At 35.8% G+C, this 26005-nt stretch overlaps 1 protein-coding gene across 2 annotated transcripts in view; it reads left to right on the top strand.

The window, feature by feature from the left end:
• Window positions 1–26005, top strand: part of TLK1 (tousled like kinase 1) — a 59969-nt gene that overhangs the window by 9191 nt on the left and 24773 nt on the right. Inside the window, exons 1-8 of one of the 2 annotated variants that reach the window (XM_042822715.1) lie at window positions 1276–1358; window positions 10323–10441; window positions 13926–13997; window positions 18632–18707; window positions 21172–21218; window positions 21680–21766; window positions 23178–23267; window positions 24636–24728. In XM_042822715.1, the coding sequence (XP_042678649.1) occupies window positions 10328–10441; window positions 13926–13997; window positions 18632–18707; window positions 21172–21218; window positions 21680–21766; window positions 23178–23267; window positions 24636–24728 (579 nt within the window). In that variant the 5' untranslated portion in view covers window positions 1276–1358; window positions 10323–10327. Of the gene's footprint in view, window positions 1–1275; window positions 1359–10322; window positions 10442–13925; window positions 13998–18631; window positions 18708–21171; window positions 21219–21679; window positions 21767–23177; window positions 23268–24635; window positions 24729–26005 lie in introns of those variants that run through there. The other variant, XM_042822714.1, reaches the window with a different exon arrangement.

Below are 26005 nucleotides of genomic sequence, written 5' to 3' on the forward strand. Positions count from 1 at the left end.
ACAATCATAGATACAGTGTATTTAATGCAGCTTTTCCTTAACCAAAATGTTGTTGTCAAGGAAAGTTACTGCTCTTGACCTTACAGTTATGATGTGTGTCTAGGTTTCAGGCAGCTTTCTCCTGAAAATGGAAGAAATGATGGTTTAAGGCTTAATAGACTTTAGATAGCATTACAGTCATGTGGTCACTGGTTATAGTGATCAGAGATGACAAGAAACATCAGGAGGATGTATTGATTGGCTACCCAGTTGCTGCCAATCCTAGAAGTGGTCTTAAAGGAAACTTTATTAAAAACACTTTAAATGAGTACTTGGTTCTTCCGATTATTCTGTCACTAAAGGAGATGTTCAGATCAGATGGTGTAATTAAAAAGATTTTATTGAAGATATGTGTCTTTATTGGTATTTGACCATTGTTCTAAATGGACTAAATGCTTAAGTAGTGGTATAGTTAGCAAGAATAGATAGTCACTTATCATGCTCTCAAGTATGGCTTTCTTCAGATGTTTGCAATGGAGAGTTACCAGGGAAGAGTGTTAACAAACCTACTTGTTTCATTGATACACACAGGCTCTGCCTGTTCATCATTAAATGCTGTAAATGGATGGTGTTGGAAAGCCATGGAAATCTTTCTGCCAAATCAAAACCTACTCTTTGGTCACTTTTGGTAATTGAGAATAATCCAAAGAACAATTGCAGGTGAGTAATCTAGATTTAAAAAACATGTGGCAAAATTTATTACTCATAATCAAATAATTAACAGGTTTTAAAGGAATGAATATCATTTCCTTTGAAGAATGTGCTCAGAATATCACCAGTCTAGTTTGCAAATGTACAGAGTTCTTTGTCAAACTCTTTCTGCATACAGCTTTATAGTCCACAACTCAGGAAATCTGTTTTTAGCAAATGCTTTATTATTTAAGCTCTTAATTTTGTGAGTTCAGGGTTAAGTTTTTGTAAGTAGGATATGGTCAAAAGGGTTATTATTCACTGTTAATACTTCTCCTGCGGAGTATGTTCTGTTGTGGCTGTTTTGATTGATAGAAGAGGACCTTGGTGGGAAAAGACCCTGCAGTTCTAGATTTCAGCATGGGAAGTATGCTCAGCTCTTCCCTAGCTCAGTGTTGTTTTTGAGTTTACTGGGCATGGGGAGGGATCTTGGATGTGGGGGATTCTTTGTCCAAGTGAACTGTTCTGCAGTTTGGGCACGGCAGGTATTTCTGTTGCTATAGCCTTGCCCTGATCTGTTGAACTCGGTTTTTCTCTAGTTAAGGAGCGTGGAGGAAAGGAGAAGATACAGTGGTACCAATTTTCAAAATGTAGCCTCGTTATTGCTGTTGCGGGGTACCCATTCCAAGGTAAAGGATTTCAAGATTCTCATAATATACTGCACAGTTTTTCAGTGGTCTTTTTTTCCCCCCTTTGTTCATTGAGCTAAACATTATTCAGTGGACTGAGGACCTTGTAGTGGTTGTTGCTCATAGTGCTACTTGCTATGCTCATGCTTCCTGTATGTGGTGCTCGTGGAATTTTGTTAGATGCTTGGTAAACAGGTAGGTAGGTACAGTATTCAATGTTGATGCTGTATCTTATCTTTACTAATTATTTTATACTTGACAATTGCTGTCGTTAAGATGGGGAGAAACACTGTGAATGTAATGACAGTAATTTCAGAGGTGAAATGGGAAAAACCTATTCCGTTAAGAATTCGTGTAAGAAAAATTAGAAAGAAAAAGTGTGGCTAAAAACTTACTTGTTGTAAGGACTCATGCCAAATTAAATGTTGAATCTTATCTTCGAATAATGAACAGGACTGGAATGAGACATGGCATGTGATTGTTTCAGTGAATATTACAAAAAGATCTGGTAGCTTTCAAACCCATCAGCACCATCAATTATTAGGCAGACTCCAGTCTTGAAAGATGTCATAGATGTGCTCCATGTTTCATCTCAGGTCTGGAATGTGATTTTTGAAGATGCTCCATGAGTTGTTTTTCATTTTTCAAGTATTTCTGTTGGCTGCATTTGTCCTTATCTTCTGTTGCTACTGTGCTGTACATCGAGTAGATTATGATTATGAAAGTGCAGTAGATTCTTGCCTGTGTCACTAAAGAGAAGCACAGTTATTCTATACAGTACGTAGGGAAGATGTTGTCACTTAGAAATAAGAACTCTTGATTGCTTCAGGAGGCCAGTGTGTTGCACATGAGGTCAATTCAGTAGGACCAGAGGGACTTGTCAGAAATGAGGAATCACTGACATGCCTTGGACATGGTTGCATGCCCAGTTCAGCCCCACTGACAGTAGAATAGATCCTAGGGGAGCTATTGTCCTCTCAAGTGTATGAATCATTCCCTGAGATTTGCATGAGCCATGCTAAGTTTCTGTCCCTGTGGCACATACCCACGCACATGAGCATGTCTTATTGGTTTATGTCCAAAATGAAAGCTTTGGTAGGCAACTTGTAAATCCGTCTCTGCTTCAGCTGCCTACAGCCATCTGATGAGGCACATAATAGCCAAGAGATCTCTAGGATAGATTACCTATATGAGAGGTGGGAAGAATGACAGAATCTTAGATTGTTACCTGCATATGCTTCCTCGCTGAGTTGGAATGGGATCAGGTGGCTTGTTCAAATTCCTTCTTTAAGACATTAGTGGAGGTTCACTCAGGAGCATGTTTCTCCACAATTCACTTTTCCTTTCCAAGTTGTTGGCCAGGTAATTGAAATCTAAAAACTTGCAGTCTATAGATGGAGCCTGAAGATCATTAGATTTCTTTTCTAGCATTAAAAAATTGACTTCTGTTATTTTTCTGTAGAATAATTTGCAGAAAATAACTTATCAATCCACCAGGCGGCTCTTCTCTGTTTTGGATCATATTTCTGGACTGTTGAGCTGTTGAAAAAAGTGAAATGAATAATCTTTAGACAGCATTTTAAAAAAAAAAAAATGATCTACAGGCATTTGAAAAAAAAGACTGCGAGGGACTCCCGAAAATAAATGGACTGCATCTTATGGGGAGAGGGAGAAAGACACAGAAGATTTTCCCATTGTTTCAGCATGAGGAGAATTAGCATTGAATTTTAGAATGCAGGTAACCCAACAGCCTGACCAGCTCTTCCTCTTCAGGTCCTTATTTCATGGGAAATCAGTCAGAAGTTTTGGCACATTTTTTTTTCTCCCCATCAGAAAAGCGTTGTTTTCTTTACATTGTATTTTAATAAGGATGCATCAGCAATCACACAGCTGTAATCTTTTGTAAAAGTTCTCTGGAAATGAATTTTACAAATCACATTTTCTACGTTCTTTTAAGCCAAAATTTGCCCATTGTATTTTTTTTCCTACCTACATGTTTTACATAGAGGTCTGATCTGTCTGCCTTCTAATTCTGCAGCATTTACCAAAGCAAAATGTTCTCCCTCTCTTTAGCACCCCCTCTCCAGTAGCAGCAGTAGTTGTCTTTCACTTACATTGCATTCTGATGTCCATTCTTTTGGACATTATCTAAGTTGTAAAATACCTGGGTAGTTCAAAAACCTTATGGTTAGGTGAAGGGCTAGGCTGTAAATAGAGTTCTGAAATTCATTTTGAGTTTACTGTAAATACATAAAGGAATAAGAGGGGGGAAGAAATAACAACAAATGCGTCAATTTGAATTCTAGTCGCATTTCCAAGCAATGCCTCTAAGAATACTACTAAAAAATACAAAAATAATTCATAAGCAACGTTGTGGCCTTATCTTTTTGGATCAAAACACAGAATTCAGCAGTATCTTCCAGTTGTTATTCTTTGTGGTTAGGTGTGTTTGTGGGAAACAGAACTGCCTAAATTTAGGAGCTAACTTAAGTAAAAAAAAATACTGTTTTCCCTGCATTCCCTGTTGTGTCCTTTGATGTTACCAGCTCGGGGACTGAGAAATGCTGTGTTTTCACTACTCATTTAACATCACTCTTGATTAATGAAATGGAATCTGTTTTTTTTCCTGACCTTGGGCTTAAGATATGTCTCTCATTAGGAATTTCCTATCACTTGCAGTCTTTTCAAACAGCTAGTTTCACTTGAGCATTAGGATTTTCTAGTATTTTTTCCCTTTCCTACTTCATGTACTGCTACCATTTGACTTCACCTACGATAAAGGTTTTAAAGTCAAATGTAGTACTCCAGTTTTTCATGTCACCTGTGTGGAGGTTGTAGTAGTAGCTACCATAAAAGCAGCTAGTCCTCTTTATTGGAATTTCCAGGTTGTATATGTGGTCATGAGTAATCTGTAGCTGTTCTTAAGTGTTTTGAAAGAGCTGCAAGCTTGGAGTCTTGGTAACTGTGGCTGTAGATTTTTTGATATATGGCTATATATGTGTAATATATACGCATATTGTTTGGGTATATGTAGTTTGGTATATATAGTTTGGGATTGTTTTGTTTTAAATTTCAGCTCATTTTTTTGCTGTTTGTCCTGTTAACTGCTGGTTTAACTTGGAAGGGAGCGCTTCAACTCCTGCAGCCCCAGTACTGCGTCCTTGGTGGTGATGCACTTCAGAGCTCATCAAAGGGGTGGGCTGTGCTTTTGCTGGTATCTTGGAATTGAATTCTTCCTTCCCAGATTACTGCTGGTTGGCTTAATGCCATCATGCTAGCACTGCAACTTGTTTTCCAAGCATGCTAGAAGCTTTCAAGGCTGTTTCTGTGTTTCAATCACTGTTTTCTGTGATTCCCTCAAAAAATGCTGCCAAAGAAAGGTTTAGCAATACAGGTCAGCTTTGTGGTTTTTTGGATTTGTTTCTCAATTACACAACCCAAATGTTATCTTTTAATCAGTACAGGTATTTTTCTAATATTAAAATGAAGAAATTTGCATTAATTCCATACAATTTAATGCTTTTACTGTATTCTGATTTGCCTTTTTCACATGCTTAGACTTGTATTTTAAAGCCATGTTTCTTCACTGACTGTTGTGAGTAGCTTTGTTCCCCATTGGTTTAATAAGGTACTGAGACATAAAGCATAAGCTGTAATAAATAGGAAGTTTTAGTATTAAGAAGAAGAGGATTTGATCGATGTGACTATTAGCTTGCCTCTGTACTTTGTTGTGTTGGAGACAGGAGCAGTAGCTTGCTTACCTTATTTACCTGCAGAATGAAAAAGTCTTCCTGAATGGTTCTGAAGTAAGGAAGGCTTTCAGGAGAGAGAAGAAAGAAGCTGAGTTCATAATTTTATGTTTTTTATTTCCCAAATGATATGCAAGGGAAATACATGCAGATGCACACAGAAAGAGGATGTATCTTCTTGTTGGTGGATTTGCAAGAGAATTAGGCATATGACAATTTTTGCAGGACTGCTTAAGGATTTTAAAATCTGTAGTATGTTTTGCATCTGATACATCGAAGTTTTAATTGTCTGCCAGTACACATGTGCAATGAATTCTCACACTTGATTGTTAAGAAGTTGAACTATCGTAGCATCATCACAGTAGGTTAAATACATTTTTGGGATGCTCCAAACTAAAATAGTTAACTTAAAGCCTTTCAGAATTGCAAGGCAGTTCTGTTAACTGATGCCTTCTATACAGGAAGCTTGCTGTTCATAGCTTTAAGAGATTGATACATCTATAGGAATTTACTTTTTTTTTTTTTTTTAATCAAAAGTCTGCTTCCCAGACTATTATTCTCACCATTTGAAATTGAACCTTTCTTGTTTTCCACTCCCTTTTAAATTGATATTATATAGATTTACTGATCAAAAGCATGCTTCTGTCAGTGAAGAGAATATGATGTGCTGGTAATATAATCAATGTTACTGTGAAGTGTGTAAAAAAAAAACAAACAAAAAACAAACAAACAAAAAACCCCATAGTTCTCACACCACGTGTATTCCCATAACACTTCAGTGTCTACTTGGAGCATATTAGGATATTCTGTTTACATTTCTGTTAATTGTTGAGCTCTGGTCTTCAATAGAATCATAGAATCACAAGGTTGGAAACGACCTACAAGATCATCTAGTCCAACCCTCTCCTCATCACCATTGCCACCACTAGCATTAAGTGGATAAGGCTTTGTGTTGAAGTATTTTGTTGTGCAGTTAAACTATAAAGCTATATGTGTAGAGGTCTGCTGAAGGAACCCAACCAAACCACTGTACCTTTCACCTAAGCGAAAGGTGGTCAGTGCTGTCTCTGAATTCAGGGGAGCAGACCTCAGCCTGATCGTGAGGGTTGCTCTCAGAAGAATCTGGCTTCTGCATAGTGAACTTTATCTTCATCATTGAAAACTGACAATGTGTGAAGTGTTGATCTTTCTTCATCTGGAAACTGTAATTGACTGCCAGCTAACAAAACTCCACTCAGAGTAACAAGAGAGTTGAAAATAAAGATTGAAGCTTGGGGCTTGATTCCATACTTAGTAAAAAACATGTCTGATCTGTCAAGACCTTTGAGTGTGCAGCTCTGTAATCTAGCACTGTTCAAGGTGGAGATCACAGCATGCATGTGTCCCAAAAGGTTATGTTTACAGGAGGCTAAGACAGCAGCCAGCGCTCTGCTACACAAGGGCTGGCTTACAAGTGTTGTTGCACTTCATTGTTTTCTGCTCACCAAACAATTCAAATGACTGTGGAGAATTCTCTCCACAGGTCCTTACACACCTGTTTTGATAAGGTAGAAATACAGTACGACTGAGGATACTGAATGCCCTGAGAAAAACCTTGTAAGTTATTTCTCTGAATTTAGAACTTTTTATATAACCCCTTGTAAAACAAATTCTCAGAAGTTTCACTCCTGCATCCTTTGCAGGATAACGTGCTGGGACTTCTGTGTTAGAGACTGTGTGCAGTTCTGAAAGATAAACTCAGAAGGTTCTGCCACCCCCCCCAAAATAAAAGAAAATACAGCAGCTATGTAGTGTTGGTTATTTTAATTTTTCAAAATGAAAAAAAGAGGCTTTATAGAGTGGTTACAAGAAAAGTAAGTTTTTAGAGCTCATAGTGAGGATCGGGTAATCTCAGAGACATTTTCTGTGAAAGGTAGTGGATGCCTAAACGGCAACGTTTGTAGCAGTGCCATTTCTTCATTTAGCATCATAAATGTGCCTCAGTGAAGCACTTCTATGATGTGATTGCATGTCCTTTGAATTGGTGAATTGAATTTCTGTAATAGGAATGAAACTAGCTCAGCTAGTCGGAGTGTATTTTTAAAACTGTAAATTTAGTTTATCTTGTGAACAGCAGTTGAATTTATAAAATCTGATGTTTATTTAAAAAAAAAAAAAAAAAGTAGTCTTTGTCCTGCACCGTTAGCACTCTGAAGTTGCCTTTAAAAGCAGGAGCCTTGGTGTAGCAATTGGACAGATCAATATGATGGAAAAAGGTGTTTCACCAGAGGTGTAACGACAGAAGGGGCAGCATGATAGCAAGGTGCTATAAGGGAAGGGGAAAAGATTGCTTACCTGTATCAGAAGATTCTAGATTTGTAGGGGAAAGCTCTAACACGGAGGGACCTCCAGAAAGAAATCCTTTCCTAGTGGCAGTCAGCCCTTAAGAGGTCTAAGAGAAGTGCAGCCAGGCTCCACCCCTTCTGGTCACACAGCTGAATTGCCTTCCCTTGTGCTCCCTGGCCTGACCAGGTCCTTTCCCCAGGTGCTCAATCAGTGCTTCAGGCGGTGACTCAATGGTTCCCATACACTAGGGCTGTGAGCTGAAGAAATACAGAGAACATTATTTTCTTGAAAAAACAGCTGCGAAAAAAAAGCGAAACTGCAGCAGTGATAATGAAGTGAATATAGTGCATTCATTAGCATGTGTGGACTTCAAAAATGGAACAGAAAAAAATGAAAAGTCATACTTCATCTGTGTGGTGAAATACCCACCTGCCCACTCAATTACTCTCCTAATGGGTAGAGTGGCCCAGGAGTGTTGATCTCTTCAGTGCAGTAGTATTTAGGCACATAATAAATAAACCGATACCAAAACCTGTGTACCAGTTGTACCCTGTACCATTTCCAGTGAGCCTTAACTATCCATAGGGATTCTTGCTTCCCCATGTTTCCTAAAATAAGCAATACTGGGTATTGTAGTATCTTTTTCTGCAGTATGCGTGTGGTATGCTCGACTTACATTGGTAAATTTAGGTAAGCTCTGAACTGTTATGGGCAGTGGTTAGCAAGTAGGAATATTGAGTATCGCTAGTCCTACTTCAGTAAGTGGGTTGCTTCATGCTAAAATTGATTGTTTCAGAATGGCCAACACTTGAACACTTCTACTGTTACGAAGTGAGACAATGGCCACTTGAACTTGTTCAGTTTCTTACGCTCTTACTAAAGAGTACTTCCCCATCGAGGTATATATAATGTACGTGGTAGCAAGGATATGTTGTATAGATCTGCTTCAAGAAAGGCCTAATTGCCCAGTGTGTAAATTTGAGGAGTATTTTTGTGTAAACGAGGAAGTGTGCACTTTGTTTCTGAAAACATTGGAAGCAGTGCACAAGAAGATTATGGAAAGCAAGAATTTTAAAGAGTATTCCTGAATGTTTGGCACCGTGTGTGCACATAGTAAGGCAATCGTTTCCCCTGAGAGTTTAGTCTAAAACACATGGAAATTAGAGGAACTTCTACTGGCCCATTTCAGGAGCAGTGTTATGACTGCAGATGATAAGCCAACTGCAATTTGAAACCAGTCCTGCATTCTTGCAGTGTTGGAAAAGGCCTCCAGCTCCCTATGGGGCTCCCCACTTCACGAACCAGAACCTGGCGTGCTGTGCCAGCCACTTGTGCCTTGGTTGTCAAAGGAAGATTCTACCAGCATGTTTTCCACATGTCTCCTTTCTGACTGTTCTTTGCCTGGTGTGAAGAAGTGCTGGTACCCTCATTCCTGCCACTGGCCTTCCCACTGGAGCAAGGCACACACTGCTGCTAAGACTCAAGCAGCTTGAATTAACAGAGTGACTGAGGCAGGACTTTCCATGCCAGGAGGCTGAGCTGCATGGCTTGCGGTAGCCAGTGTGTAGAGGGTGGTAGGTCTATCTGGTTTTTGAATGCCAAAGGTTGCTGAGATAGCCAGGAGTCGTAATAATCTGCCTCTTGTGTTCTGTTAGCAGTGAGTAGAGCTCTGCTGATGCCTTGCTTGTCAGGATACTTGGCGAAAGAGACTTGGTGAAAGTCCATACAGACACTCAAATGTTGCAAACTAGTTTTCATGAAAAGAAAATTCAAACCTTTTTTTTTTAGTAGTATCACTGGAATATACCTCAATATTACTTCCTGTCCTTACAGAACTACTTTTCTGACAATGTATGTTGTCCTGTGTGACTGAAAAGTACAAGCTTGATAAGCTGTATCTTAGTTGAAAAAATGAGGCTGTATCATTTTGCATGGTGCTTGAGGGATATGTCTTTTAAATAGTGCATAAGGACTTTGGTATTAAATAACTTATTTAAGATAAAGCAACTGAACTGTTTCCAATTTGGAGATAAATTGAATGTTCGAGTAGTTGAAGAGATAAAAACAAAGAACACAGTTTGTTTAAATACAGAAGGGTGTTTGTCTAGATGATCTTTGAGACTGATTAAAGAGTCGTAAGTGATTTAAATACAAATAAGAAGGCTACACATCAGACTGCAGTCTACTATTGTAGCTGAACTGCTGAGCTCATCTGGGTGCATCAGAAACTCCTTTTGTTCATCCATTCCCCTCCACCTTCTTTCTTCTGCTGATGCCAGGGGCGTTGCTTTACCCCCTGTCTGTAGGAGGCACCACCTGTGCAAAGGACTCTGCTACTCCTGGCTCCTTTCATATAGCTGATCCTGTTTCTTGATTCCTTGCCCTTCCAGTAACACTGTATTCCCTTTTACATGATGGTTACTATAGCCCGTGACCTCATTTTCATTTTTCCTATGATTTTTACTTGTCTAGCATATCAATATGTTGATATCCTAAATAATTGAAATAATACTGAGAACAAGAGCCTTGCTGAATTGAAGGTTTTATGCTGAAGAGTGTTTTGCTCCCATTGCTTGTTTTTTCATCTATTAATAATCAACTGGTTCGTGTATCATACACTGTAGGCTCCATGACTCTTATGTGCCTCTAATAGATTTTAGTTTTCTCTAGAACTGACAGGGGTATTCTGATACAGGGAAGTTTCCACAAAATTTCTAGAATTAGTGTTAATTTGTTATTAAATAACAGATGGTGAAATGTTGACAGTTTGAGAGTACAGATTTTTCTTTTTTTTGTGTGTGTGTGTAGATCAGTGGCATATTTGGTTTACTTGTAAAATATTCTACTGTAATTTAGAGAATATAATGAATTTATTTATTTATTTGTTTAGGAGCAATGGATGAGCTTCATAGCCTGGACCCAAGAAGACAAGAATTGTTAGAGGCAAGATTTACAGGAGTAGTAAGTGGCAGCACTGGGAGTACTGGAAGTTGCAGTGTTGGAGCTAAAGTAAGTACTAAGAACAGTTATCCAGATCTTCCATTTTTGAAACAGTATTTTGTATTGTCTCTTTTACATTGCCTGTGCTATTTACTGGTAAAGGATTGGAATGGGAGAGAGTCTCAAGAAAATTATTATTAGTCACTTACTTTGATTCGAGATAGTCTTCTTTATCCTGAACCATTCACATGTTTGATTGTTCTTAAAAACCCTGAAGTATAGTATTATACAGGCTCTTTTGTGGTTTTGTTCTCGTGTTCATGTGATCAGCACTGAAAGTTATTCCCAGTATTTAAAAGGAGCTACTCCTTCTGTAGATAGCCAACTACTTAACTAATGCTTGAGATAGACACACGGACTTCTGTTTTCAAAATTAATTGTTTTCTTGTTTGAAGATTTTTTATCTGTATTAGCAAAACCCAATTATTTCAACTTTTCGAGACACCTACATCAATTTTATGTATTTTGATTGTAGAATTTGTGCAGTCTGTCCTCTAGTATCAAAATCAAGATGCAGCAGTTCAGGGAAGACCTTATGAACATCAACTACTATGGCTTAATTACCTTCTATATATTGTATATTAACCTTTAGTTAATATATTTACCAAATAAGTTTGCTTTTATTACAAATCCCATTCAAGTTTATTTCAGTTTCCAAGACTAATTTCTGCAGTACTGTTGCCTAGATGATACTCCATTTTGGTTTTGAGTATTTGGAAGTACTTCACCAAATAAATTTAGTAATTTTTTAACATCTTTACTAATTCTTAATCTAATTTCACTCATTGCTAAAATATTTGGGAATTCTATTTCCAAGCTCTATGTAATGCTCTTTTATTTTAAAATTTCTGTGCAAGCTTTATTAGCACTTTCCCTTTAATGTTTGATATTTTTATTACCAGTCTGTATTACACAGCAGAATACTACCTGATAGCAGAGGTTGATGAAAGAAATCAGATTGAATTGGTACAATGTAACTGATGCACTGCTGTCTTCTCTTCTTATTGTTTTTGAAGTGTGCCTACAAAAGATGTATGCTTTACTCTTATAATTAGAAGAAGATTGAGGGAAAAGTCAGTAATTCTGGTTCATTTTTGTTACTTTCCTGTAACAACTTACTTCCTAATTTATTAACTCATTATAATTGCTCAAGTAATTACTTAAAATTCAGATGACTTTTTGTCCTTTTTAATGACTAGCTCTCCCTTCTTTTGAGTTCATGTAATTTTTCTTCTATTATTTTTTATACAGCTTTTTTTGGTTCATTGTAGTATTGTCAGTCTTTCTTCCTCAGAATCTGTCTACTACTGTGTTTAATGCATTTTATTTGAAATCAATTATCAAGTTTCTTGGGGTTCTCTTTCTTTAAACTTAACTCCCTGTGAGTTGCTTCTCATCAATCCAATAAATCTCTCCAAGACTTTTTTTAGTTGCTTGTTGTTCAACTGATTTCATTTTTACCTAAATTACGTTCCACTTTCTGAGGTCGTTAGCTAGGGAAAAGCAACAACAGCAAAAAAAAGCCAAAACCAGCAAGAACAAAAAAAAAGCCAGCTAATTTCCTTTTTCTCTCTACTATATGAAACACAAATTTCTAGTCCTTGGTGCAGTCCTAGAACTATCTGAAAAGATAGATGAATCTCATCCAATTGTTTTGCAAATGGATAGCTAGATAAAGTTTTTTAATACTACTAAATGCTTTGATAGTTGCTTGTGAAAGATACCACTATCACTGTAGTTTTTAGATGGATACAGATCTTCACCTAGCAGATTTTGTTCTTAATTTTGACCAGATATACTCTACAAATGATCTGCAATGCACCTTGCAATATATGTTTCTTTCCCTGCTTATGGGAATATGGAGGGGAATACCAATATCAACTGCAGTTTATCCCACCATTAGTGAAGTGGCAATTCTGTCAGTTTTGTTGGTTTTTCTTTTATATCTTGAACTCATTTCTTACCACTCAGTGCATCTGGGCTGCTTGGAATTTTAATTTTTTTTTTAATTTATTTTTTTATATAGTCTGTAGTCTTGTTGGTGGACATTATGAGAAGCTTATCTGATTTTTATTTAAAAAATGACACAAGCTTTTTGATCTGATGCCCAGAGGTAACTGGAAGAAGGAGATGTACTTGGAAGGCAAAAATGAGAACACCTCCTCTTCACATACATACCTGATTCCACTCACTGAATTCTCATTTTCATAATCTAGCAAGACAGTGCAGAGGCTGCAGCACACAGATGCATGCAGATTATTTTTCGAAAACATGCTAGGACTTTATTCTTCTAGTAATTAAATTGAGATGGAGTCTTGTTTATTGAGATTATTATTTGGAAGGCCTATATGCTGAATTGTTCTTCAGCTGTGGAGGAGGTAAAGTCCAGCATCTTCAGGCTTTTTCAGTAAGCAGTAGTGAATACATGAGTGTAGATTACTGAGATTATTGTTCTGACCCTGATGACGACCTTCTGAAGAATCACAAGGCACAAGGCATTTTTAAACCAGAAACTATTTTGGGGGAAAACGCACGTTGAAATTTTGTGGGTTTAATTGCATTTCTCCGGAAATCTTAATTCAGACGTGATCTAGTTATTCCAGGAGATGTCACAGATCTGTATTGTAAGCTGATGCAATGCTGGAATTGAATGCTTTGAAGCAAGTATTTGCCTTAAGTTGTTGCTTTACTTCAGAGTGTTTGTTCTGCCTTTCTATTGGAGAAGAGAATAATTCAGCAGTACAACATTTTTCTTTTAATTAAACCAAAAAAAAAAAACAAAAAGCAAACCTCATGTTAACACTTCTTGTGTGAATGGAGCAGACTCTTTCAATAAAATGTCCTTGTTGCCACTCTCTGTTCAAAAGATCTCTGAAAAAATCAGCTGTGGAACATTTCTATAGAAATATTATAATTTGAAACTATTAGAGTTTCCTTTTTTTTCTTCTTTTTTTTTTTTTTCCTCTCCAGTAGTCTGAATTTGTTGTTCTGGGGGATGTGATTTGTTGTAAGAATATAGAGTAATATTGTCAATAAGTTGTTCTTTTCTTTTGTTGAATGAATTTTAAAAACAATTGCAATAGCCTAGTGTCTGACTTAAGAGAAAATTAGAGCCTCTTTTGAAAATTGTTAAGTCTCTAACACTTTGAGCAATATAGAATGTATAAGTCCATTCTGTAGAATCACCTTATAAGGCTCTTCCTTGGATCTTTTGCTATTCGCAAATAAGATTTTGAATGTTCCAAGGCTTTACTTGTCTCAGAAGAAATTAAAATACAGAATTGATTGCACTACATCAAAACACATAACTGTCAAATTTCTTATCCCCATTGCAAATCACAGGGACTCCATAGTTCATCGGCATAAAATTTGATCCCTGTTAATAGTTACAACTGTGATAGTAATGCCCTACTATTTATATGTAATACTTAACAACAGTGAGGTACTTAACAAATCTGTTCGTAATACATAACTGTTGTATTTGTCTTGCTAGGCCTCAACAAATAATGAAAGTTCGAACCACAGTTTTGGAAGCTTGGGATCTTTAAGTGATAAAGAATCAGAGGTAAGTATGCTAGGCAGATTCATTAATACCTCAAAGCTTTAATGCTAGCATGTCATAATTTATTTTCTACTCTGCTTTGCTTTATGTAGGAGCTTTTAAAGCAAAATACAAAAAAGCTAAATAACAGAAAGCATGCATTACTATGTCCCATTCTTTGGGGTTTTTCTGGTCATGAGACTAGCTTTTATTTACTGTCTTTCTTCATATTCTTCCGGACTATAGATATTACCTATGTAGTCATGCCATGAGGAAAAACAGTTGAAAATGTTTAAATAATTTCCTAACTTTTTTCTGATAAACAGTAAGGCTTTCATCAACACAAATGTTGATTAATGTTTAACTGTGTCTTTGAAAATATGCCTGCAATATTTGGTGTAGAAGAATGTCATGTTACACTTGGACACATGAGATGCAGAAGCAGGATTGTTTTTCTAAGGCATGTAAATCTGATAGTTCGCTCCACTTCTTCAGTCTCTGCACATGTTTTAACCTCAAGCCATGTTTCTGGATGGGGATAATGTATATATTCTACTACTTGGATTCTAGAATAGAAATGCTTCCATTTTTTAAATGGTCCCTACACAGAGCAATTCAGTGTTCCAGGTTTCTTCTGTTTTCTGAAAGTTCAATCTTAATGACATTGAATAATGAAATATGGTTGCTTGACCCATTTTCAGAAGTTGGCAGTTGTATTCACTGAAATTAAATTATAATTGTAATGCCAAGTATGTTAATATGTTTTCAGAGTTTAGTTCTTAAAATATTATCTGGTTTCTTATATGCTGTAATCTTACAGGAAGTACACTTTAAATCATAGTACTAGAAACAAGATCTTTCTCTCTTTCTCTCTCTCTTTTTTTTTTTCTAATAGTTTGACATTTAAATTTTCATAATAGAGAATTTCTGTAGTAGAATGTAGAATAGAAGTGCAAAGACTTATTTATAAGGAAAGCAGCAGCATATTTTGATGTTGTGAGAAAAAGCTGCTGTTTGGTAAGCAGGTATCAAAAGAAAAAAAGAGTAGGAACGCAGTTCTCAAAATCACTGAAATGGATTTGTAGCAACAATCTCAGTTTCTTAGCACATTGTAGTGGTGCATTAATCATACTGGGTTTTTCATTGCTAAATTAGGAAGAAAAAAATGTCATTCTCACTTAGTTTTCAAAACAGGGCAAGCTTCCCCCAAAACCATTTTTGTTTTTTATTTAATATTTCATTTTTGCTTTCACAGTGCATCTCAGCAAATACAACTATAAGAATTGTAGTCTTTTTTTTTTCTCTGCCAGATGCTCCAAGAAAAGGGCAGCATAATTGAATAATAGTTTGAAGAGATACTTTACAAATTAAACTTGGATCTGCAGAATAACTTGAAACAAGCATTGCAAGCAATAAATGTTAACTGGCAATTTGAACTTAATATCTAGACCTGTGTTTCAGCTTCTTTTTAAGCTTATATGTTGTTACTATTTTATGAAATGTTTTATTACTGTGGAGCATAATTTGAGTACGTATTAGCTGCTTGTAGTTAAGCTAAATTGGCTACCTCAGTCTGTGAATAGGTGCTTCTGATAGGTTTTCAGTATTTTGGCCTTCTTCCACCATCCCTTGTTCAAGTGGATTACTCCTCCTTGTTTTGGTTACAAATATATTCTTTTAATTACAACTAGTATTTTCTATTCTCTGTGGATAATGAATTATTTAAAGGAGAAAAGCTTTGTCTGTGGCTTGATTTGTCCAGTTTGATTAGCTACTTAAATGTTTTGCTCTGCTTGCTTGTAGCTGTTGAGTTGCTTCAGTTCCCATTAATACAAAACCCTCATTATAAATGTAATTTCAGAAGTAACTGAAGGTTTGATCTAATTGGAATTTATAATGCGCTGCTGAGGAAAACAGCGTCGCTGTATTTGTTTGCTGTAGCTGTAAAGCTTTGGAAGGGATAGGATTTAGAGAAAAGCACTTATGCAAAACTATCAACTCATTCATTGTGCAAATGAAAAACATTAACAGCCAAGAAAGCATACTGGAGGTTTAAGTGCTGAGACAAAACAAAATTCATTTTATTACTTTTTTTTTTTCCCTACAAAAATTACTTCCTGAGTTCTATTGTTAACAGTTCTGCAATAATGGTAGAAAATGTTTAGCTGCACATAAAGTATATAGAAATATTTATCTGAGTATCGTTAAAAGGAGATTAATTAGTTGAGAGTTGGTACTTACAAATGTTTATTTCATTAAAGAGTATGTTAAAATCCAGGAATTAAAACTATGAGTATGAGGAGAAGGCTCAGAGGAACCTCATTAAAATTAAAAAGTAAACTAGGATCAAGGTTGTGATGTGCAGAGTTCTGCTGGTATGCCAAGCTCTAGGTGACTTTAACATAGTTTTAAAAGGTAACTTTGGATAACTTCAGAACTGTTTCATGTCGCTTATGAAATAACGGGATTTTAATCTAAATCTTGGCTGTAGGTACATCCTTCTGAAGTGTCTCAGAGCAGCTTCAGTCTTTACTAGGAGGCTACTCCTCAGCCCCATTAGTCTTCAGCTTCTTTTAATTCCTGTGGTTTCATTCATTAGAAAGGATTTTGGAGAACATTTGCTAGTGTCTGAATATTGTACACTGCCATGTGAATATTGTTCTTAGAAAAGGTGAGTGTGACCTTGCTGGGTAAAATCATTAGTGTTTTTGGCTCAGAAAGTTAAATCAGATAATAGAAGAAATCAGAAAAGCTTGATGAAATAGGTGTTTACTTTTGGATTATTTTAGTTTTAAAACTATAAACCTCTTTGAATGTCTTCGAGTGGAATGCATGAGTCACTGCATTTGGAAACTAAGTTTCTTGGGTGAGAATTTTAAACGGTTAAGCATGAATTAGCTTGCAGACAAGGTTTGGGGAGTTTTTGGCTCGATAAGGTAGGTAAAACTACATTAGAAGGATATTTGCAAAATTAAAAGTAGGTAAGTAAGGAATAGGATGAAAGTGATTGGCTAAATAGATTCAGTTCAGTTATGTGGAGAGATAGCTTAATGTTAACAATTTATGTGATTTATATTTATGTAATTTATACAATTACAATTTATATTGCAAATGATAAAAATAGTGTATCTAAGCCACATGTTCTGCCGTGAGAATCATGTAGTTTTTAGCTAACCTTGTTTTCAGGAGTCTACGCTGTACAGTCAGCTAGTGTACAGTAGGATTGTAAAGCATACGCATTGTAGTTGGAAGAATTAATTTAAAATAATATTTAATAAATATATGTACATTTAACTACGTTTGTAGCCTGTTAGTAAAACAGTTACAGTTGTAACAGTATGTTGTATAAATATTTGTAATATAAATATGTAGTATAAATTAAGGAAGTTTGAGCTTTATTGTCCTGGCTTTCCCCTTCTGATTTTCTGTAGATCACAAGTAGCCTCTTTGCCAAAATAAAAATTCTCAGATTTTTGTAAAAAATTTATGTTCGAAGGTATCCATGTGAAGTTTTTGGAACTAAGATGTATTTAAAGTTCTTTCAATGATCAGTTGAAATTTGAATTATCATTACATTTACTGTATTGAAAAAAAGAATCCTTTGAAGACAAACTGACAAACTTGGTCAAATGGTTAAGGCATTGGTATCATAAAAGAATGAAGCATCTTCTTACCTATGTCATGTTTAGTCCAAGATATTAGGGACCACTCATTATTTGACTGTAAAATAGAGTTCATGTAATTGCTTCTGTGATTTCTCTTGTAACTGGCATGAGGTCCCTTGCAGACTAAGTGCACAGAAGCAGCATGTTTGCCTTGAACCAAGGTAGCTTGTACAATGTAGCTTACATTAAGGGGACTATCTGTTTTGAATGCTCAGTTCAGAGGAGAACAAATAAAACTTAAAGGAGCTTCTGATCAAAACTCTTTCTTGTTATCAATGTTGCCCAGAAATGACAATCAGAGAGTGCAGTGATTTATAATATTCCTGAAAAAAAATTGATTAAGTCCATACTTTTTCACCTATGATTAATGTTTTTATTTGACTTTATTTGAGATACGGAGAAACTGAGGGTGGAATGGGTAGATGTTCACATTTTGAGCTTTTAAAAAACTTTCTAAATCTAGAAATCTATAAATTACATTAGCTTAGAGATGACTTCTATACTTACATATTAGGAACATTATTGTCATCATACTGAAGCACTAAAATTCTGTATTTATTCTGGGGCAGTGTGTAGTAAGCTCAATCAAAAGTCAGATTATTTCGTTAATGATAAAAGAGGTTGTGAAATACCAGATCTATAACCTGAAGATTTCTTGAGTGAAATGCAGCCTGGGCCAAATAAATTTGGATGTTCATAAACCCCAAAGCAGATGAAAAGGTATAATGGCTTTACAATTAATATACATAATTGCCTTTTGGACAGATATTTAAGAATTATTTCTTACTTCCTTCAGTATCTATTCTAGTTCATATTTGTTTGATTGACCAAGAGTCGTTATCTACTTCAACTAAGATCTGAAATAACAGCATTCCTGTTGATTTGTGAAGTCTTAGTTTATGAATGAAAATTCCACCTTATTTCACAGTACTGTAGCTGTGATAGAAGTGAAATAGAGCTGTTGCTGGATCACGTTCTTTCTGTTCTTCATAGACTCCAGAGAAGAAACAGTCAGAACCTTCCAGAGGAAGAAAAAGAAAAGCAGATACTCAGAGTGAAAGCAGCCAAGGTAAACTGTAAATGAATTATATGGTTATTATATACATTTGATTAAATGATAATGCACAAATTTTTGACGTTTGCCAGGCTTAAAAATTCTGTAGCATTGCTTGTAAGACAGGTCTTGGGTTTGGGATGACAAACATAAATCTTTTCACCCTACCTCAAATTTATCCATCAGTCAAAGGGATGGGCAATTAAACTTGGGCTGTGTTTGTACTTGACCATAAGAGTTGTGCATTGCTCTCCGCATAACTTGCAGCAGCGTTGGCATTCTGTGTACTGTTTAAAAACTAGCAGTACTTTCGTGTTTTGTATTTCTTTTCAGTAGGTAAGGGGAAAAGTGGATTACTGGTTATGATATCTGAGTGCTTGTTTTTTACATGTATATTTAAAAATAATTGAATTTCATACTTTCTTACTGTGGATACAGCGTAGTGCTCTAGAGCTGTGGGAGGCTCGGGGTGAGACAGACTTTCAATTGAATGTTTACAAAGCTTGTTTTGTTTTTGTTTTTGTTTTTTTTGTTTCTCTCTTTAATGTGACTTTTTGAGGGAGGAAATAGAAATTTCAAGGCAAAAATTCATCAAAAGGGAAGAGAAACCAGTTTTATTGACATCTCCTTTAGATTCTTTTTGTTTCTAAGCTAAGAAATGCCACTTCAGATGCTGTCAGTAGGCTCCATATCCAGAGGTCTTTGTGATACAACATACTACTACTTGAAGTTTTATATGGTTTCACTAGAATGGCTTTCTTTGTCTTACTCAAGAGACCTGGTTTGTTCAGAGAGCTTCAGTGAAGTTTCCTATTTTCGTTGGTCTGGTAGCTTGTCCTTCCTACTACAAGACAGAGTTGCAGTTAGAGAAAATAAAGATTAGTTAAGATAAAGATTAGTTAAGATAAAGATAGTTAAGAACTTTTTGGCATACACAACATGATTATAATGTCTAATAATTAATGTTTTACTGTCAGTAGCAGTAAACTGAATAGTCTGCACTGCAATATTCTGTAGGAACAAGTGTAGAAAACAGGAGTGTAGTGGAGCTGTATAGTTGAAGCACATCAAATACTGCTTTGGAAAATGAGGAGCAAGGGATGCAGCTGTTGTATACAACATACCTAGGATTTTGTCTACCATAGCAAAATCATCCAGAAAGGTTGGACTGAAAAATTTTTAGGACATGGAGCTAATTAATTAGAAAGTGGGATCAAAACAGTGTGAATCTACTTCTAATTCACTGCCAAAATAAGTTGATGTTGTCAGTCCATCTGTGCAGAGTACATAACATGATGTGGAATAGAAATTTCTATTTAAAAGAAAAGCCTTTCTAATTTACCTGGATGAAAACTGATTTAATTTGATAAAGTGAGATGTGGGAATCAAGCACAAAAAAGACAAATCTAACAGAATCACATGGTATGTAAAGACCTGGCTGGAGGGCAGTAGTAGTGATGTACAAATGGGGTAAGTACTGGAGGAATTATCTGTGTGCTATTCTAGGTCTTTCAGTTATCTGAATATTTCTTTTAAAAGTCTTTGACACACAGAGGACTGCCATATATCTCTTTTTCTTCATGAGAGTGTTGGTGACAGAGTACTATGCAGCAATCCCAGTAAAGAGACATGCTTGACTACAAAGAGTTCTTGAGAGTTGAAGCAATAGGAAAGCTTGAAAGGCTTTGCTGAAAATGGCAGAAAGATTAGTGGGAATAATCTCCTAACTTATTACAAAAATTTATTCCTGTGAAGAGGTTTTGAAGTGTAGAGCAGTGGTCCACATTGTCTTAAAGCTGAATAGAATATATATGTCATTTGATAAGGCATTGGTGAAGTTTTTGGAATGCTGCATATGGATTGTCAAAGAAAGGTGAATTCAAGTTGGTGCTCTTGTCTTATTACTGGTTAAAATAAAAGAAATTCTGTTGTCTTGTTCTGATCTATTTATCTCTGTAGTGGAGGCTGTGACTTGAAATCTGATTATTACGCTGGGAGGAATGGAAGTACTCATCATCTTCCACACCCACAGTGTTAACTGGCATTTAGAGAAGTCCTTGGGCTGAACGTCTGGGCAGAATAACTCACTTGGAGCATATAATATTAATGGGTTAATTTGGTATTTCAGATGTGGGTGAATTTGGAGATAACGCTTGTAAAAGGGAGATGCTGCTAAAGGTTTCATCTACAGGACGAAGGATGTGCTTCCTGTTATCTAGAAGAGGTCTTTCTTACTGCTAAGCGTGAACTGAATCTGATTTAGAAGTATGGGTTGATTTCTGATTTCTGAATGGAAGGAACATGCAGATTTTGTTGTTGTAACCAATCCCTTAATAATCTAACGGTGGGAGGTCACGTATTATCACATCAAAGAAAACCAACTAACAAGTGTTAAGATTTTGCAATAATTATTGTACAGGTAAAAATGTAACACATCTATAAGTAATCTATTTAATCTATTATAATGTATTTATTTCAGGAAAGAGTATCGGGGGACGTGGCCACAAGATTAGTGACTATTTTGAGGTAATGGTTTTGTCTTTAAATTTACCTTTTTTTTTTTTTCTTTTTTTTTTTTCTACAAGCAATTTTAGGTGTACTTGTGAACTCCTTAGTTGTCAAATTCTGCAGTGACAACATAGCCTTGCTTTGTTTTTAGTAGGCTACCCTTCTTACAGTTGTGTATGAAAATACTAATTAGAATAAAGTACAGCCTTTCTTCATATGATATACTTTTTTAAAATTTTCAATGTAAGTTTAGGTGCTAAACCTTGAAGTAGAGATTCAGTTTCTTGGTGCAGCCTGATCTGAAAGACAGAAAATAGTTTCTTCTGCACTTTTCTTCAAGTGACACAGGGCTTCAGTAATCCAAATAATACAATCTAGATTATGTATTCATTGTACAGATGAGCTGTGTCATTCAGTGTTTGTATGATATATTTTAATTAAAGAGGTTGAATAATTTGAGGGTCATATCTTCTCTTCAGTACCAAGGTGGCAACGGCTCTAGTCCAGTTCGAGGTGTACCTCCTGCAATCCGATCTCCTCAGAATTCACATTCCGCCCCTTCTTCTGTAAGTTTGTGAACTTCGTGGCTGCTGGAGTTTCCTTCTCTAAAAGTAGCATGGCTTAAAAATATCTTTATGCAGCTATTTTTCTACTTTTTCAAAGGAAGGAATGCTAGGAAGGAATTCATTTTTAAACAGCATGGGGGAAAAAAAGGATCAAGTTGAATGTTTAAAACTAAAATTTTCTACAAGTAAATTCTTAACACTGTTGCGTTGGGTTTTTTTATAAAACGATTTTTGAGCACAAAGCAATGTGAAATGACCTATACATGTTAAAATGTTCTTTTGGTGTTTATTCGAAACCTTTGCACAAAATAAGTAGGTGTTTTATCACTTTCAGGGAAGGTGAACCCCTTATGCAGGACTTGAAAGCTAAGCTTTTGATAAATCTTAAGTTTTTAACAATAATTTGCCTGTTATTAAATGTTTTTCTTAGTCACAAATTCATTTTTTTCCCCTCGTGCTCATTTTTGTGTTAGGTATACACATGTGATTCTTAATGGCCACATAGATTCTGCTAGTGCAGAAATGATTTATTTTTTGTGATGGTGGACATAAATTTCACTCCGTGTACTTTCAAACATATTGCTAACTATATGGAGGGTAATAAAGATTGTGGAAGTTGGCTTGAATATACTGTCTCATTGAATTGTTAAGATTGGAAAAGACCTGTAAGTCCAACCATCCTGAAGTCCAGTCATCAACATATCACCCCCATGCCCGCTATAACATCACAATATCCACCAAACCCATCATCCTTTGGATGAAGCCCAGTCTGGAGAAGCTTAGCCCCATTTTTGGGGACTCTTCTGTCCCAAGTTCACCCAGCTGAGCCCCCTTCATTTACTGTTTGGGTTTTTATTAGGAGAAAATCAAGCCTTTCACAAGTCAGCACTAAAGCTAAGCGTTTTCTGGCCCTCACATAAGGGCTTGAATGAAATTTATGGACTGCAATACCTAACACACAAATCAGTGTTTCTGGGAAGTTTCAGTAACACAATTTGTGTTCTGATCAGCACTAGCTTCCCCTTTCAAGTTATCCCATGGGAAATAAACTCTCCAAAAATAACTCACATTATTTTTTGAGTTGCAAAATCTTAGAATCAGAAAAATAAGTCTTTATAAGACAGGCATTGCCTTGTGTCAGTCTTGTATTGTCTTAAATCTTTCCATCTGTTTCCCAGGAGTGACAGCCCTAGTTTTCTTAGAGTATATATTGCATCCTTTCTGGAATACAAGTTATGTATGACAGCATAGTGATAATTCTCAATGCAGTGTACCATATAGTACCTTGTGTATTTAGGACACTGTATTTCTATGTTCTGTATCGTTATCCTGCCAAGAATTGTAAACAAGATTATGTTCATAATTGAATATTACAGTTACATCTAAAATTCTTTGTTTTCATGCATTCCAGGTTCGACAGAATAGTCCTTCTCCTACTTCATTAGCTTTTGGGGACCACCCTACCACGCAACCAAAGCAGTTATCTTTTAAAATTACTCAGGTAAGCGCTTTTCAGCATATAAATTCAAACTGTAGGAAAAACTGGTAGATGTGTTATTTCTTGGGTTTCCAACTATTAAACTCTTAAAGGATTTCAGAAGCTTTGCTTTTTAGTCTTCAAAAGAACTTTTGTTTTTAAGTTCAGCAGCTCATAATTGCAGTCTCTTGAATTAGTTTTGTGTTTTGCACTCTGCTTCCAATTTTGTGCTTTGTGAGCAGTTAGACAATGTGCTTGGTATGCTTCTGCAAAAGATTTTAACTGTTGTGTGAGCTTAGAAGGAGAGACTTCTCTTTCAGATAATACTTGAGATGGCAGCTGCTGTTGTCATATAACTACTTAAACAAAACAGAAAAAAAAGTGAGATGATAGTCAAAATGCAGTATAGTTCCTGTCATGGCATTAAAAGCCAATGGCACGTTTCATCATCTCTGCCATTTCTAATGCAATTTGTTCTTCTTTTCACGAGTTACTTAGAACAAGATTACCTTGGCTGTTGACAGATACACAGGATTTAAAGTAGTTGTGTATGTCACCGAGAAAGTAATGCCTCCTATTTATTTCCATGGAAATTACAACAGCTACAAAGAGAAAAATAACACTCCATAGTAGAGTGAATTCTCAGCTACCAAACACTATTTGTCAACATGGTCAGCACCGTTAGCTCTGCATTTTTGTCAGCTATGAACAACAGCTTGTATGTCGTGCTCATAAAAATTTGCATGATAGTCTAGAACATGGCTTGTCTTTCCCATCACTGTCTGAACTGATGAAATGTACCAGCCACTGCTTCACTGTGCTCGCATCTACTGTTGGTCTCCATAAATGTTCCAGAAGTGTCAGTGAATGTTAACAGATGTGATTTTTTTTCTGCACGATGAAATTCAGTGATACATTTTTATTTCATACACAGTTCCATGTCTTATGCCATTTTGCCAAAGTGTCCTTCTGCTACAGTCTGTCACATGGCAACAGAATGTAAAAGACTACTGTTGAGAAGGTTCAACCTCTACTGTAGCACCATGTGTCTCTGATGTCATGGACCAGTATACTAAAACAGGAGCATTACTTTTGGAGCAGCCCTCGGTGTTGCCATCTATGTTCTTGCCTTGCTTTATATTCTTACTTGGGAACTTGTCCATGAGTGTTGAAGTCTTCTCATCTTGTTAGTGATTTGTTCCAGCTGTTCCTAGCTCTTCCTAATGAAGGGAAAGAACAGTTTTGAATATGAAACTTCCGTGTCACTACCAAAATACATGGAAGTAATATGTGCTGCTGGTACAAGTTGATTTCCCTTTGTAACAAACATGACAAAAATAATGCTGTAATTATTAAAGAAAAGTATTAAATACTTTAAAATGTTCTTTTCAGACTGATCTCACAATGCTGAAATTAGCTGCACTAGAAAGTAATAAAAATCAAGACTTGGAAAAGAAAGAAGGTCGTATAGATGACTTACTCAGGGTAAGTGTAAGATCTGTGGTAAAACTATTTAGAAAAAAAGGCAATGGATCCTCAGCAAATATTTTAAATGCTTGAATAATCAATGTTTTTCAATGTTACCCTGGAATTACATGAATAAAAAGTTGAAAAGTGTTCTTTTTATTTTTTCCTGAAAATCTGAGAAGCCTGTAAAATAAATGCTTAAGGCTTTTTTCTTCTCCATATTACAACTTGTTAATAACTAAATACGTATTTCTATACTTCTTGAGTTTCCAAAATGCTGATGTTGTTTTTCAAACACTTGGTTAATTCCTTATGTTCTTAATATAATTTCACACAATAGATTTTTGTTTTGTTTTAATTGTGAATAACAGTCATCAGTGGGACAGCTGCAGTTTCAGAATGAAGGTGGTTGTAGCAAACTGTCATGGGCGATAACTACTTTTAATAAGAACCTACCCTGTGCTATACTGTTGTTTCTTTTAATACTTATTTTCAGATAAAGGAGTCTTAGTGCTTATATCCCTGAGTGTAGGATTGGAAAGGTGGTATTTTGGAATGTGAAATAAACTGCATACTAAAGAAACAAAAAGCACTCCATTCACAACTCAGAGGCTGTTATATGTGTTTGTATGTGTGCAAGTATATATCCATGATACCATACATATAAAATTCTGCTTGCAGGCTTTGTGGGTACCTGGTTCAGCTCATGTCCAACAGTATGAGGTAGAAAGCTAACCTGAAAAAAAAAATCAATTAAACAGAATAATGTGTTTTTCTAAGTTGATAAAGATAACTGCAACATAGGAAACTTGGCATACTTTCTACTCAGATAATTAAAATTTTTCACACTAAAAGTCCATAATGTAAGAGTTTCATTTTATATGAAAAGCATTAGAATTTTGCATTATTTTGGCAATCGAACACGAAGGATCGAGAGCTAAATTAACGTCATTTTAGCTCTGGAAGACTGGAAAAAAATATCAGTACAGTATCTTTATACATAGAAAATATATAAGCTGAATACTGTCTAATACAGAATGCAATTTGGTGTAAAGGAAGTGATGTTCTTGAATGCATTTTATTTCAAGTATATTCCTGTTTTTAAAACAGAAAAACATCTTTTACACATCCATTCTAATCTGTAGGAATGGTATAAACGTTTTCTTACTATATGTGTATATTTATGTATGTTCCCTGCTTCAGCTGTGTGAAAGATGCATGTGTTGAAGGTAGATGCCTTTATTTTCACTGGCATCTGATTTAAAAAGAAAAAAAAGTGTTTCAGTGTGTCTTCT

The sequence above is a fragment of the Centrocercus urophasianus genome, unplaced genomic scaffold (genome assembly GCF_019232065.1).
Source record: "Centrocercus urophasianus isolate 14NV4802_14NV808 unplaced genomic scaffold, USGS_Curo_1.0 seq_20, whole genome shotgun sequence".
Lineage (NCBI taxonomy): Eukaryota > Metazoa > Chordata > Aves > Galliformes > Phasianidae > Centrocercus > Centrocercus urophasianus.